Source organism: Sturnira hondurensis, unplaced genomic scaffold (genome assembly GCF_014824575.4).
Source record: "Sturnira hondurensis isolate 20B ecotype Veracruz unplaced genomic scaffold, ASM1482457v3 Scaffold0022910, whole genome shotgun sequence".
Lineage (NCBI taxonomy): Eukaryota > Metazoa > Chordata > Mammalia > Chiroptera > Phyllostomidae > Sturnira > Sturnira hondurensis.
In genome coordinates this window covers 5,567,905-5,584,019 of record NW_028095541.1, presented here as the reverse complement: position 1 = coordinate 5,584,019, position 16,115 = coordinate 5,567,905, and the positions used below count along the sequence as shown (strand labels likewise).

Below are 16,115 nucleotides of genomic sequence, written 5' to 3'. Positions count from 1 at the left end.
CTCCCCTTGTCTATTTTGTACCTACTATTTATGCTTCTTATTCCCTGTACATTTTCCCCCACTCTCCCTTCCCTCTCCCTGCTGATAACCCTCCACGTGATCTCCATTTCTGTGATTCTCTTTCTGTTCTAGAGTTTGCCTAGTTTGTTTTTGTTTTTGTTTTTTATTTTATTTATTTATTTATCTTTAGAGGGGAAGGGAAGGAGAGAGGGAAAGAAATATCAATGTATGGCTGCCTCTCATGTGTCCCCCGCTGGGAACTGGCTTGCAACCCAGGCATGTGTCCTGACTGGGAATCGAACCTATGACCCTCCAGTTTCAGGCCCATGCTCAATCCACTGAGCTACACCAGCCAGGGCTGTTTTTGTTTTTTAGGTTCAGTTTTTGACAGTTGTTAGTTTGTTTTCATTTTACTGTTCATAGTTTTTTTTAAGTGTATTTCATTGATTATGGTATTACAGTTGTAATACCATACAATTTTGTTTCTTTCCTTTATTCCTCTCTGCCCTGCACCCACCCCTCCTACCACCATCCCCCACCCCCGGCTTAGTTCATGTCCATTATATTATATTATGTACAACCCATATAATGGGTTGTACATATAAGTTCTTTGGTTTCTCCATTTCCTGTATTATCCTTAACCTCCCTGTGTTGTGACTATTTAAGGCCAGACAGGTTCATTTTATTTGTGCATACAGGAAAATAGTCATGGAGCCATTGGAATGTCTGTCATACCTTTATGTCAGACATGCTTCAAGCCACACATGCTGCAGACTGCATGTCTATCTGCATGTCTCTGTGTGGTACATGTCATGGCCCTTGCTCCCCAGTGTGGCACCTGTCCCCTGGCATGTCTCTTCATCATCACCCCAGTGAGAAGCCCCTACTTATTTAAGTGTTAGAGGGGAACAAAGCTGGAAAAATGTCAGAATATTACACAACATATAACACAACATAATTCTGTGCATGTGAGCCACTTTATGTTATGGGAACAGTTTATCAAACCAAATCTCAAAGGTATGACAACACTATTTATCAGGCCCCTCCAAGGCTATGGGAACACTGCTTCCCTTCATTACACAGACGCCTGGGTGAGGGAGCCAGACTGCCTCCACTTACTCCACACTCCCCCTGTCTATTTTGTACCTACCATTTATGCTTCTTATTCCCTGTACCTTTTCCCCCATCATCACCCCTCCCCACTGATTACCATCCATGTTTCTGTTCTAGTAATTTGCTTAGTTCATTTTTGTTTTTGTTTTTAGGCTCAGTTGTTATTAGTTCTGAGTTTGTTGTCATTTTACTGTTTATATTTTTGATCATCGTCTTTTTCTTAGAGAAGTGCCTTTAACATTTCATATAATAAGGGCTTGGTGATGGTGAACTCCTTTAACTTGACCTTATCTGGGAAGCCCTTTATCTGCCCTTCCATTCTAAATGAAAACTTTGCTGGATAGAGCAATCTTGGATGTAGGTCCTTGCCTTTCATGACTTGGAATACTTCTTTCCAGCCCCTTCTTGCCTGTAAGGTCTCTTTTGAGAAATCAGCTGACAGTCTGATGGGCACTCCTTTGTAGGTGACTGTCCCCTTATCGCTTGCTGCTTTTAAGATTCTCTCCTTCTCTTTAATCTTGGCTAATGCAATTATGATGTGCCTTGCTGTGTGCTTCCTTGGGTCCAACTCCTTTGGGACTCTCTGGGATTCCTGAACTTCCTTCAAGTCTATGTCCTTTGCCAGATTGGAGAAGTTTTCTTTCATTATTTGTTCAAATAAGGTTTCCATTTCTTGCTCTTCCTCTTCTCCTCCTGGAACCCCTATGATTCAGATGTTGGAATGTTTAAAGTTGTCCCAGAGGTTACTGAGCCCCTCCTCATTTTCTTGAATTCATTCTGTTCTGGTTGAATGTTTATTTTTTCCTTCTCTTTCAAATCGTTAATTTGAGTCCCAGTCTTCTTCCCTTCATTGTTGGTTCCCTGTACATTTTTATTTATTTCACTTTGTATAGCCTTCACTGTTTCCTGTATTTTGTGGTCCTGCTCAATCATTTCTGTGAGCATCCTGATAACCAGTATTTTGAACTTTACATCTGATAGGTTAGCTATCTCCTTGTTGATTAGTTCTTTTTCTGGAGTTTTGATCTGTTCTTTCATTTGGGCCATATGTCTTTATCTTGATGCACCTGTTATGTTGTGAGGAGAAGAGCCTTAGATATTCACCAGGGTGGGGCAATCCACTTAGCTGTGTTGTGTTGCTGTATGTGGAGGAGAGGTCAGAGAGGGAACCGTGCTGCTTGCTCAGTTCTTGCCCTTCTTTCAGTTACTTCCCTTGCTTCCCACAAGTAGGCTGTGCCCTTTCAGGAGCTGTTTTCTGAGTGAGTGAGCTTGTGTACATTCTAGGATCCCATGGACCCTTCCAATGGACTCTCCTGTGAGACTGGGAGATTCTCCTGCTGCCATAACTCCCACAGGGCTTTTTTTAAAAGATTTTTTATTTATTTTATTATATTTTAAAATAAATATTTAAAAATTATATTTTATTTTATTTTAAAATAAAATATTATTTTATTTTATTTTAAATATTTTAATATATAATAAAATAAATAAAATATTTATTTATTTATTTTATATTAAATATTTTAAAATAAATATTTTAAAATATTTTATTTTATTTTATTTATTTTTAGACAGAATGGGAGGGAGGGAGAAAGAGAGAGAGAGAAACATCACCGTGTGGTTGCCTCTCACACGTTCCCTGCTGGGGACCTGGCCCACATCCCAGACATGTGCCCTGACTGGGAATCCAGCCGACAACCCTTTTGTTCACAGAGGGGTGCTCAATCCACTGAGCCATACCAACCAGGGTCCCCAAAGGTTTTTACATCTAGAGGTTTTCAGGCTTTATTTCCCTGAGGTAGAACCCTGGGTTGTGTGGTCTGTCTCACTCCCCAGCTGTTCCTCCTGGCTTGTTCACACAAAAATGTGGGATCTCCCTGTCCTCCAGCCACCGCCTTGCCACCTGTCCTCTCTGCCCAGGCTTCCCATCCCTGCCCCTCCTACCAGTCTGGATTAATGTTTCTTCTTTAACTCCTTGGTTGTCAGACTTCCATACGGTTTGGTTTTCAGGCAGTTCTGGTCATTTTTTGTTTTTAAATTTGTTATTGTCCTTCTTTTCATTGTGCAAGGAGGATTAATGTTTCTTCTTGAACTCCTTGGTTGTCAGACTTCCATACGGTTCGGTTTTCAGGCAGTTCTGGTCATTTTTTGTTTTTAAATTTGTTATTGTCCTTCTTTTCATTGTGCAAGGAGGTACATTGTACCTACACCTCCATCTTGGCTGAAACTTCGTAAATTTTTCTTATTTTCATTACTAGTATATTATGTACTCAGTTTGTTAAAATCATTGAATTTAAGTCGTAAAATCTTTGCCATATCTAATTCTGTTTAAGGAATTAACAAAAATGAAGTACATTGCTTTTCATCTTTAGTTCTTTTCTGCTTTCAGTTTATCTACACTGTAAATAATTTTCATACTCTTCTTTCTTTCTGCTGTGTAGTATTCCATTGTGTGAATGTACCACAGTTATTTGATCCACTCATTTACTGACAGTCCCTTAGGCTCTTTGTAGACCTGGACTATTAATAACACTGTTATGAACACTGGGGTGCATAGGTTCTTTTGCATTGGTGTTTCAGGATTCTTAGGGTATAATCCCAGCAGTGGAATTGCTGGGTCAACAGGAACTTCTGTTTTTAGTTTTTTGAAGAAATGCCATACTGTTTTCCATAGTGCATGCACCAGTCTGCAATCCCACCAACAGTGCACTAGGGTTCCCTTTTCTCCCCGACCTCTCCACCACTTGTTGTTTGTTGATTTGTTTATGATGGCCATTCTGACCGGTGTGAGGTCACAACATGGATGGAACTGGAGAGTATTATTCTAAGTGAAATAAGCCAGACAGCAAAAGATGGATACCGTGTGATCACCTATAACAGGGATCTAATGAACAAAACAAATAAATAAAATAGAACCAGAGGCATGGAAACAAGGAACAGACTGAGGGAGAAGTGACCAGAGGGGTTGGGGGTGGGGGAGAAGGGGGAAAGAAGGGGAAACATCTAGTGAAGGAACATGTATGGATGATCCATGGACGTGGACAAGAGGGTGGGCACTGACTGTGGGAGTCGGGAGTGAGCAGGGCAGGGGAGAGCAACAGGGGAAAAATTGGGACAAGTATAATAGAACAGTAGTAAAATAAAAAATAATAATTTTCATGCTCTTAACCATATTTTCTCTAAATAAGTAAAGACTATTCCCTTGAAAACTGACTTAATTTTTACTTGAAGAGAACATATGGGGGAAGTTTTTGTAGTCAGCCTCTTAATTTGTTCCATGAATAGAACCTATGTTATAAAACTATCTCTCAAAAAAAGAACTCATGTTTAAAAACTGTAGCATTCTAAAATGTTTTAAGTAGGTCATCGTCCTAGTATGAGTTGCCTTGTAAACATTTTAGTCAAAGCAGGACATCATCTGCCCTGTGGCAAAGGTACTATGAGAATTTTTCCAAGTCTCAAGATTACAAACTTGCTTTATAAGTTGAAGGCAAGAAGAGCGAGAGTCTCTGCTGCTCTGGGGATGGGACAAGGGTCTAAACAGGACCGTGAAAACAGATTGTGAGTTTAATTTGTCTGGATGTTTGTCATTCAGACAGCTACACATCATGATGAGCTAAACTGCCAAGTTTGGAATAGCATATGGCAGGAATATATGAATAAGACCACAGTTCTTTTTATATACTTTCCACATCTCTATGAAAAGTGCCACATTTTACATAGATCCTTTGCCAAAATAGACATTACTGTGTATGGGAAAGGACCATGCTGGCAGTCAGGAAACCTGGATTTTGGTGTTGCCTTGCCACTGACTGTGGACTCTTAAACAAGTGACTTCACCTCCCTCAGCCTGGTTTCTCATCTGTAAAACAAAGAGGTTAGACACCTTTTTAGTGACATTTTTGTGTATTTCTCCTGGCTGTGAAATTATTACAGACCTCTATTTCTAACAATAACATGGACTGAATGTTCAGGGAAACTTCTCTACCTAGAGCACTCCTGAAAATAGTGGACTGAGTACATTTTTTATTTTAATTTTAATTTTTAATATATTTTATTGATTATGCCATTACAGTTGTCCCATTCCCCTCCTTCACTCCCCTCCACCCTTCACACCCCTCCCCCACCATTCCCCCCCTTTTGTTCATGTCCATGTGTCACAAGTTCTTTAGATTCTGTATTTCCCTTACTATTCTTGCTCTCCCCCCTATTTTCTACCTACCATCTATGCTACTTACTCTCTGTACCTTCTCCCCTCTCCTCCTCCCACTCCCCTGTTGCTAAACCTCCATGTGATCTCCATTTCTATGGTTCCCCTCCTGACCTAGCTGTCCTCTTGGTTTGCTTTTGTTTTAGGTGTGGTTGTTAATAACTGTGAGCTTGCTGTCCTTTCACTGTTCATATTTTTTATCTTCTTTTTCTTAGATAAGTCCCTTTAGCATTTCATATAATGACTTGGTGATGATGAACTCCTTCAACTTGACTTTATCTGCCCTTCCATTCTAAATGAAAACTTTGCTGGATAGAGCAATCTTGGATGTAGGTCTTTGGATTTCATGACTTGGAATACTTCTTTCCAACCCCTTCTTGCCTATAAGGTCTCTTTTGAAAAATCAGCTGACAGTCTGACAGGAACTTCTTTGTAAGTGACTGTCCCCTTATCTCTTGCTGATTCTAGGATTCTCTCCTTCATTTTCATCTTGGCTAATGTAATTATGATGCACCTTGGTGTATTCCTTCTTGGGTCCAACTTCTTTGGGACTCTCTGAGCTTCCTGGACTTCCTGGAAGTCTATTTCCTTTGCCACACTGGGGAAGTTCTCCTTTATTATTTGTTCAGATAAGTTTTCCACTTGTCGCTCTTCCTCTTCCCCTTCTGGGACCCCTATAATTCAGATGCTGGAACCTTTAAAGATGTCCTGAAGGTTTTTAAGCCCCTCCTCATTTTTTTGAATTCTTGTTTCTTCCTTCTTTTTTGTCTGGTCATTTTTTTCTTCCTTCTGGTCCACTCCCTTGATTTGAGTCCCAATTTCTTTTCCATCACTATTGGTTTCCCGTGCGTTTCCCTTCATTTCACTTAGTGTAGCCTTCATTTGTTCTTCTAATTTGTGACTAACATCAACCAGTTCTGTGAGCATCTTGATCACCAGTATTTTGAACTGCGCATCTGATAGTTTGGCTGTCTCTTGGTGTCTTAGAATTATTGGCTCTGGGGCTTTAATTTGTTCTTCTGTTTGAGCCATAATATTTTGGTCTGTTGGCACCTGTTACATATGAGGGGCAGAGCCTTAGGTGTTCACCAGGGCAGGGCAACCCAGTGGCTGGGTTGTGATGCTGTTTGTAGGGGAGGGGTCAGAGAAGAGCAATGGCGGTCCCCTCTGCTGCTTCCCACAAGCTGCTGGGGCCTGCATAGTCTGTCTCATTGCTTTCTCCTTCACCTGGTTTATCTGCATGCGAATGTGTGACCGCGCTCAGCTAGCCGCCTTGCGTCCCCACTAGGGCCATCCATTTCCACCCCACACCTGGGATCTGCCAACTGCCGCCCCTGCACCTCCGTCGGCCCAGCCGATTTTTCCTGCGTGACCCGGCTCCACCAGCTGCTGGCTCTGCCCCTCTTACCAGTCTGGCTGAACATTCATTGTTGTCGGACTTCCATACAGTTCAATTTTCTGTGTTTTGGTTGTGTTTTTGTTACTTACTAAAACTTTGTTGTCTTTAAACTTAGTTGTGGGAGGAGGCATAGTGTTTCCACCTACACCTCCATCTTGGCCGGATGTACTGAGTACTTTTTAAAAAGGGGAAGTACAACCACTATGGAAAACAGTATGGAATTTTCTAAGAAAACTAAAAATGAACGTGCCTTTTGACCCAGCAATTCCACTGTTAGGAGTATATCCTAAGAACCCTGAAACACCAATCCAAAAGAACCTATGCACCCCAATGTTCATAGCAGCACAATTTACAATAGCCGAGAGTTGGAAAGAACCTAGGTGCCCAGCAATAAATTAGTGGATAAAAAAACTATGGTACATTTACACAATGGAATTCTATGCAGCAGAAAGGAAGAAGGAGCTCCTACCCTTTTCAACAGCATGGATGGAACTGGAAAGCATTATGCTGAGTGAAATAAGCCAGGTGGTGAAAGACAAATACCATGTGATCTCACCTTTAACAGGAAGCTAAACAACAAAACAAACAAGCAAGCAAAATATAACCAAAGACACTGAAATAGAGAACAGGCAGACAGTGACCAGAGGGGAGAGGGGAGGGAATTTCAGCAGAAAGGGGGATTTACAGGGACAAGTATAAAGGACACATGGACAAAAACTAAGGGGGGGTGTAAATGGGAGGGAGGTGGGGAGCACTGGGGGGGTGGGCTGGGATGGGAGTAAAGACAGAAAACTGTACTTGAATAATAATTAAATTTTAAAAATTGTTAAAATCCAAAATAAATAAATAAAAAACAAAAATAAAAGGGGGAAGGTAAAAGAAATAAGAAAATGAAAAAAAAAACCTTTTTGAAGTCATGGCTGAGTTTGCAAGAAAGAAGGAAATTGTTTGGAATCTGAAAATGAGTAGAAAACTTTATTTCAAATAAGTACAGAAGCTGGTGTTTGCCCTTGGAAAATTCCTAGTGGCCTAGAGCCTGGATTTTGGCACTCAAAAAGAAAAAGAAATAAAGCCTGGGGCTCCAAAAGATCAGATCAAAAACTACCCATCATAAAGCCAGGACCCCTGGACAACCATGTCCTCCAACAAGGGTCAAATAGAAAAGGATTTACCCCACAAAGGATGAGTTTCCACCTTGGCTCTGTTGGAATGTGATAAACATGGGAAGCTTCTTTGAAATTCCTAACCATAAGACCTCATATGGTTTTGGAGCTTGAATACATTACCTGCGTGGCCTGAAAAATCAAAGCTAAAAGTTGGGTATAGAGTAGAATTGAGTTGGCAGTGTTCCCAGGGGCCTAGAAGAAACAAATGTAATCCTCCCTGGAGGAGTATACTTTAAATAAGCTTTAAATAATAGCTTCAGATAAAGTTCCAACTTTAAGAAAACACATGAAGAAATAAGCCTCTATGAATGAGCAGCAGAAACTAAACTATAGAATCTAGTCTTCAAAGATGACATATAATTATCAAATAAAGAATAGATTTTAAAAGTGAGAACACATATCTCTTGTTATATGAACCCTAAGAAGTGAGTAGATTCAGATACTTTTGAGGTAGTGTTGTCATCCTCTTCTCTCTGAATTCTAACGCTTACTATCCAAAATTTAGGAATCAGCCCTGGCTGGTGTCACTCAGTGGACTGAGTACTGGCCCACGAACCAAAGAGTCGCCAGTTTGATTCCCAGTCAGGGCAAGTGCCTGAGTTTTGGGCTAGGTCCCCAGTGAGGGGCATGCAAGAGGCAACCACACATTGATATTTCTCTCCCTCTCTTTTTCTCACCCTTCCCCTCCATCTAAAAATAAATCAATAACATATTTTAAAAAATAAAGTAAGCCCTGGCCATTGTGGCTCAGTGGCTGAGTGCCAGCCTACAAGTCAAAGGGTCACGGGTTCGATTCCTGGTCTAGGGCACATGCCTGGGTTGTGGGGCTCAGTCCCCAGTAGGGGGTGAATGAGAGGCAACCACACCTTGATGTTTCTTTCCCTCTCTTTTTCTCCCTTCACCTCCATAAAAAACAAATAAATAAATAAATTTAAAAAAAAATAAAGTTTAAGAATCTGGTAACAAAGAATGCCCCACTATCCAAATTCTAACTATACAAACTCAGGAATTGGTATCAGGCAGTGAGGAATACTTATATATTTTAAGTATAACAATGGGATAAAAGAATATAAAAATTAGTAGGCAGACCTGAAAAACCAAATTGAACCTCCAAACACGAACAATGTAATGGAAATAAAAAAATGTAAGAGATGGTTTAAAGAAGGGGTCAGAAACCTACAGCCTGAAGATCAACTCGAGCTTGATCTACCACCTGTTTTTGTCAATAAAGTTTTACTAGAGTACAGCCATACTCAATCATTTACAGTCAGACCATATGGTATAAAAAGTCTAAAATCTTTACTATCTGGTCTTTACAGAAAAACCTTCCTGGCTGGTGAAAATTAGATTAGATCAGATGAAAAGACAGTTCATGACCTGTGAAATAGAGCTGGAGAAATTACCCAGAATGCAGGATAAAGCAACAGGAAATAGAAGGGTTTAAGAAACGTGAAGGATATAGTAGAAGGTCTAACATACTTAAAATAAAAGACTCTGTCAATTAAGGAAGGGAAATAATGAGTGAATTGCTGAGAATTTTTTAGAATTAATGAGATCCTCAAACTTACAAAGCTAAATCAAAAATGTGATAAATAAAAAGAGGATAATTGTAGTACATCAGTCAAATTACAATATACAAAAATTGAAAAAACTCTTGCTGACTTCTCAAAGTTGAAAATTGAAACAAGAAATAGTGGAATTAAATCATCACATTGCTGTCTCCAGTGGAGTCTCTTAACCTCATAAAGGTAATAAAATTTCCTAAAATACTACAAAAAATGAATACTGTTACAGAAAAGGAAGACTTCCAGGTAAAAAATAAAGAAAAAAACTAGTTACTCAAAATAGCATATCCAAAGATAAATGTGTGTAGTTTATCTTATTTTTTATTGTATTATTTTTACATTGTGATATATTTTATTGTTTTTGCTAATACAGTTGTCCCATATTTTCGCCCTTTGCTGCCCTATACCCAGCTCCCCTACGCACACACCTTCAGGCCATCCGCAAACCATTGTCGATGTCCGTGGGTCATGCAAATATGTTCTTTCGCTACTTTTTTCCCTGTGCTGTACTTTACATCCCCATGACCATTCTGTAATTACCAACTTGTACTACTTAATCTCTTCGCCATTTTTGCCCATATATCCAACATCCTCCCATCTGGCAACCATCAAAATGTTCTCTGTACCTATAATTCTGTTTCTGTTCTACTTGTTTATTTTGTTTTTTTTTAGAATCAATTGTTGATAGATATGTGTTTATTGCCATTGTATTCTTTATATTTTTTATCATCTTCTTAGAGAAGACCCTTTAACATTTCATATAATACTGGTTTGGTGGTGATGGACTCCTTTACCTTATTTTTGTCTGGGAAGTCCTTTATGAATCCTTTGATTCTAAATGACAGCTTGGCTGAGTAAAGTAATCTTGGTTGTACGTGCTTGTTTTTCATCACTTTGAATATTTCTGGCCAATCCCTTTTAGCCTACAAAGTGTCTTTTGAGAAATTAGTGGATAGTCCTATGGGAGCTCCTTTGTAGGTAACTGTTTTTCTCCTGCTCCTTTTAAGATTCTCTCTTTGTCCTTAAACTTTGGTATTTTAATTAAGATCTGTCTTGGTGTGTTCCTCTTTGGGTCCAACTTGTTTGGGACTCTCTGTGCTTCCTGGACTTATATGTCCATTTTCTTCACCAAATTAGGGAAATTTTCTGACATTATTTTTTCAAATAGATTTCTAATTTCTTGCTCTCTCTTTTCTCCTGGCACCCCCATGATGCAAATATTGGTATACTTGAAGTTGTCCCAGAGATGACTTATATTATCCTCATTTTTTTTGGTTCTCTTTTCATTTTTTAAAAAATATTTTTTGTTTATTATGCTATTATAGTTGTCCCATTATTTTCTTCCCTTTATTGCCCTCAATCCAGGGTGAGGGAGTTTTAGCAAAAGCAAGTCTCCTAACAGTCTAGGTATAGGCCTAGGTACAACGCAGGCCTGATTCCCCACAGGAAAACCTCTCTGTGGGCGTGGATCCTGTGTGCTGGACATCACTTTGTACTGGTCTTCCATGTGGGGGCTGGGCTACATTCCCACTCCACTTGCAATGGCTCCCTATACTTTTCCTCTCTTGCTGTCTTCATTTTGTTGATTTTTTTGTAGTGACATGCTTTGATTCCTTTTCCATTTTCTTTTGTACATCTTCTATGGATGTTTCTTGTGGTTACCATGGGAATTACATAAAACATCCAATACCTGTAACAGTCTATTTTACACTAATAACAACTTCAGTCAAATACAAAAACTGGTTTTTATATCTTTCTTCCATCATGTTGTTACTGATACTGAAAATTACATCTTTATACATTTTTTATTCATTAACACAGTTTTATAGTTATTCTGTTTTCATTGTTTATGTTCTATACCTGAATTAAAAGTTATTTATGCACCACCGTGACAGCATTGCAGAATTCTGTATTTTTCCATATATTTACCTTTACCAGGGAGCTTTATATCATCATCAGCTTTTGTGTTGTTGTTTAGAGTCCTTTGTTTCAACTTGAAGGACTCCCTTTAACAGTTTAAGCAAGTGATAAACTCCCTCAGCTTTTGTTTATCCAGGAAGATCTTCTCCTTCACTTTTGAAGGACAGTTTTGCCAGGTATAGTATTCTTGGTTGGCAGATTTGTCTTTCAGCACTTTGAATATATCATTTCATTCCCTTCTGGCTTGTAACATTTCTGCTGAGAAATCTGCTGATAATCATTCTAGTTACCTTGCACATGATGAGCCATTTTTCTCTTGCTGGTTTTAAGAATCTGTCTTGTTCTAAGGCAGGCCTTCTGGGTACTTCCTAGTTGGAGTCCATTAAGCTTCTTGAACTTGGACATTCATTTTCTTCCTCATACATGGGAAGTTTTCATTCATGATTTCTTCAAATAATCTATGTCTCATTCTCTCTTCATCTGGGGCTCTTATATTACATATATTGATCTGCTTATAGCATCCCATAATTCTCTTAGGCTTTTTTCCTTTTTTAAAGTTTATTGACTTTAAAGAGCAAGGAAGGTGAGGAAAGAGAGAGAAACATTGATTAGTTGCCTCATATAGATGCCCTGACCTGGTATTGAACCCACAACCTAGGTATGTACCCTGACTGGGAATTGAACTCCCAACCTTTTGATGTACAGGATGACGCTCAACCAACTGATTCACACAGCAGGGGTAGGCATTTTTTTAAATTCTTTGTTTCCTCTGACTCTGATTTCAAATGTGAAGTTTATAGATTCTTTATTGTGTTTGATTATGTCTGGTTTTTGTTCTTCTAGTGATTTATTTTTCAATTCAGTTAGTGTATTATCTTCAACTCTAGAATTTCTATTTGGTTCTTTTTCAGTTTCTATTTGTTGATAGCCTTGTTGTGTTCATGCTTCATTTTTGTAATTTTATTTATTGTCCATATTCTCTTGTAGAATATTGAGATTATTTAAGACAATTATTTTGAATTCTTTGTCAGGTGATTCATAGATCTCCATTTCTTTAGTGTTACCTTCTAGAGATTTGTTACTTTGGTTTTTTGTGTGTGTGTTGTTACTTTCTGTTGTGGTCTCTTCATTTGAAAAACCAGCCATTTCTCCCAGTCTTTTTGTACCCGCTTTCTACAGAGCAAGACTTTCACCCATCAGCCCTGCTAGAGATTATGAAACTTTCTCAAAATTTATATGGGCTGCATCTTCTCTGTGCTTCTGTGTTCAACTTCCCAATTAGAGTTTTGATGGTTTCTTTTCAAGGATTTGAAATATTTTGTTCCTCTGGTGTACTGCCAGATCTTTGGCAGTGCAACAAGCTGAACCCTCATTTGTTCTCTGCAGCCCCCAAAATATGCCAATTGCCCATTAGTGCTCTGAGTCAAGTGACACAGAAACCAGATCCTCAGGCAGCCTCACAAAGCTGGGATGTTGGACCTCCATTTCACTCCAATCATTCCCTGCTGAGGAAAAGGCCATGAGCTGACACATTCTTCTGATCACAAGTTGTGCTAGCTTTTGTCTGCAGTGGGGGAGGTGCTTTGATGCTTCAACAAGCCAATGAGCTCTTCTGTGTTCTCAGTAGTTCTCCAGCATCCAGAATATGCTAGCTCCTCATGGGCAGTCCAGGTCAGGAAGGACAGGAACAAGGTCTCTCAGGCAGTTTTCTGAAAAACCCAAATATGGGTGTGTATTCTAGTCTTGTCTTTCCTCCCAAGGGAGAGAACCTACAAGTTGGGCTTCCCAGTTGTGAGCTGTGTTGGCTTGTGGGTAGGGGCAGACACAGTTGAAATAAAATGGCTTTTCTTACCTGCTTAAAGGAAGTTGTTATTGCCTCTGAGCTTCCTAACTGGTTTCTGGAGCTATCATAAAGGCTTTTGGACCATGTATTGGTGTGAAGTCAGTGTCCTCATAAAAGAACAAGGTCTAGGGCTTCCTCTTCTGCTATCTTGATGCCTGGAAAATTTCAAGTCTTTTGATATATACAACCAAATTAATTTCAGAAAATTTGTTCACTTGTTATTCTTATATTTTTTCAATCTTGGCCCTTTTAATAGGCTATGTTGAATCCTACATTTAAAATTATGTGAATTTTAAATTATGTAATGTTTGACATCCACAAAATAATATAGCATTATGAAGCATGTTAGTAAAATTAATAAAGCCATCATAAAACATTATAATCTGAAAATTAGTCATGCCTACCTATGTGCTTTTTCCCATTCTGTCTCCTGCCTCTCTCACACATAACTACTATGAGTTTTATATTTTATATGTATATTCAGGTTTATATTTTTCAGTTTCTTGACTTTTCATATATAATTTTCTTTCTTTTTTTTTAAAGATTTTATTTCTTTATTTATCTTTAGAGGGGAAGAAGAGGGAGAGAAACATCAATGTATGGTTGCCTTTCGTGCATCCCCTGCTGGGAGTTGGCCTGCAGGGAACTGGCTTGCAACCCAGGCATGTGCCCTGACTGGGAATCGAACTGCGATCCTCTGGTTCACACGCCCACGCTCAATCCACTGAGCTACACCAGCCAGGGCTCATATATAATTTTCTCATGTATGCAAGTAATATATTTAATTTTCCTTGTGTTTAAGCTTCCTAAAAAGGTTTCCTTTCAGTACATAGTGTTCTGGATGCTTTTTTAACTTAAGATGTTTCTAAGATTAATAAACATTTTTATATGTTTATTATACTTTTGTAATGTTTACTTTAGGAATTATTTCTTTGTATACATTGTCCATTTTATAGGGATATTCTTTTTTACTGGTGTAGGTAATTTTCAAGGTACATTCTTACTCTAAATTCTCTGATTTTAAGATTTTTTTCTCTTAGAAAAGTACCATTTGGAAGTTTTGTTGACTGATAATTCAGACTAATTGATCTCTCAATTCTATTTTCTGAACTTATTTGTTATTTAACTTCCCTGTAGAAAATAGTAATTATTGTTTGCTGCTATAGTTAAAAGGTTATAATAACATTTTATTATTTGGGCATAAAACCCACCCCAACTCACCATTGTGGACCGCACCGTTCTCGCCTGCCCGTGTGTGGTAGTGTTACTCCACGAAAATTCACCAAAGATGATGCAGTGAGGGTATTCACAGTGCACCCTCAGTGGTTTTCATCGTGGAAAACATTTAAAAGTTGTATTGATGACTTGTCAACTGAACGCTTTCTGACGCCAGTTTTCATTTCTAAAGGTTTGCCCTTTCTACGCGACTGGAATACTTTAGGCTGGGAAGTGCACATTAGGGTTTCAGAAGGGCTTTGGATGTCTGAGAGGGATGTTGGGCTTTGTTATGCAAGAGGTATTCCTATAGATAAAGTATATCTGTGAAAATGAAGTAAAAGCAATGCCTAGAACAATCATTTCCAAACTTTCTGGACCTGAGCTCACTCAGACACTTTGAAAGACACCCACTGGCACTTGTAGATAGAAAAAAAGAACTTAATTGTATCAAAAAATTACAGAACAAAATAACAAAAAAGCCCATAAAATATGTGGACACATTTAGTGTATTAAGCTAAGGCATTTTATTTTCAATAATATCAACAATGCAGGGAAATGGTTAAGTTTTTGATAAGAACCTAGAGAGGTCTTATGATTTTGGTTCGGTTTTCCAGCCTTAAAATGTGGGGATTTTAAAGACCATCTCATTTTGATTCCTATCCCTTGACATTGTCAATGAGCTAAAATAGAAAGTATGCTGAGACGTGGTCAGTGCTTATCTTTGACTGCTCTCATTGAAAGCGAAATTTTTACAACAGAAAAAAATAACATTGTGGGAATTTTAAAGGGAAGAGACAAAAACTATGGGACTGGAAGAGTGGCTCTTTTAGAATATGTAATGATAGAGACTTAGGGCTAAAAAACTACGATACCATACTAATGTGAGTGCTCAGCCCTGTGTGAAAATCATTAGCGAATGCGTTACTTCTGGTGGCAGTCGTTCCGGGTTCTGGTGCCATTGTCCTTCTCAAGTCTGTCCTCCTATGGAACCTGAATCAGTTATGCTGCACAGGGCAACTCTAATTTTCTTCTATATGAACATTATTTTTGTAAATTTTTTCTACCTTTTTTTTTCAGATGTTTGAAGAAAGTGGATTGTGTGTCTAGGTTCTCTCCTACCTGGGATGAGCTTGCACCGCCTCTGCTGCTGTGTTTATTTGGTGTGGTTTTAGGGCCACTCAGCAGCCTTGATATCACTTCCTATGTGTTCTTTCTCCCAGTGTCCTTTGTTTTTTGCTAGATTATACTTGTCAAAGTGTAACTTCTCTAACTTCTCATTAGTGAATCAGTAAGACTGAAACCTATATAACTAAGCACACATTTGAAAGAATCTTACATGATGTTTTTTCTGTATTATAGATTCCCAACAAGAGATTTCTTTTAAATTTCAGATGAGAATGACATCCCTCAGAAGTTGACTTCCAAATGAAAGAACCTGCCTGTTTCTTGGCAAATAAGCATGCTTCGTGGTGGAGTGTTATGTTTTCTCAACATGTTAAACAAATGCATTTTTATTTTTGTTTTCAGATAGTGGCCAGAACTGTAGTGCCAGTAGTAAAAGTGAACAGCTAAGTGCCAGACTCAGAGCTTTGCCTGGGACAAACGAGCCTTATGAAAGTAGCAGTCACAAAGAAATAGGCAAGTGCCCGTGCTCCCACCCAGCCCCATGGGTACACTAGGC

The 16,115-nt window shown here is 38.7% G+C and overlaps 1 protein-coding gene across 8 annotated transcripts in view; it reads left to right on the top strand.

Moving 5' to 3' along the window:
* Window positions 1-16,115, top strand: part of IFT88 (intraflagellar transport 88) — a 224,533-nt gene that overhangs the window by 206,702 nt on the left and 1,716 nt on the right. For 7 of the 8 annotated variants that reach the window (XM_037037259.1, XM_037037260.1, XM_037037257.1 and 4 more), the window contains one exon: window positions 15,962-16,072. The exons of the other annotated variant lie outside the window; for it this stretch is intronic. In XM_037037259.1, coding sequence (XP_036893154.1) covers window positions 15,962-16,072 — 111 coding nt within the window. The remainder of the gene's footprint in view (window positions 1-15,961; window positions 16,073-16,115) is intronic. 8 annotated transcript variants of the gene reach the window in all.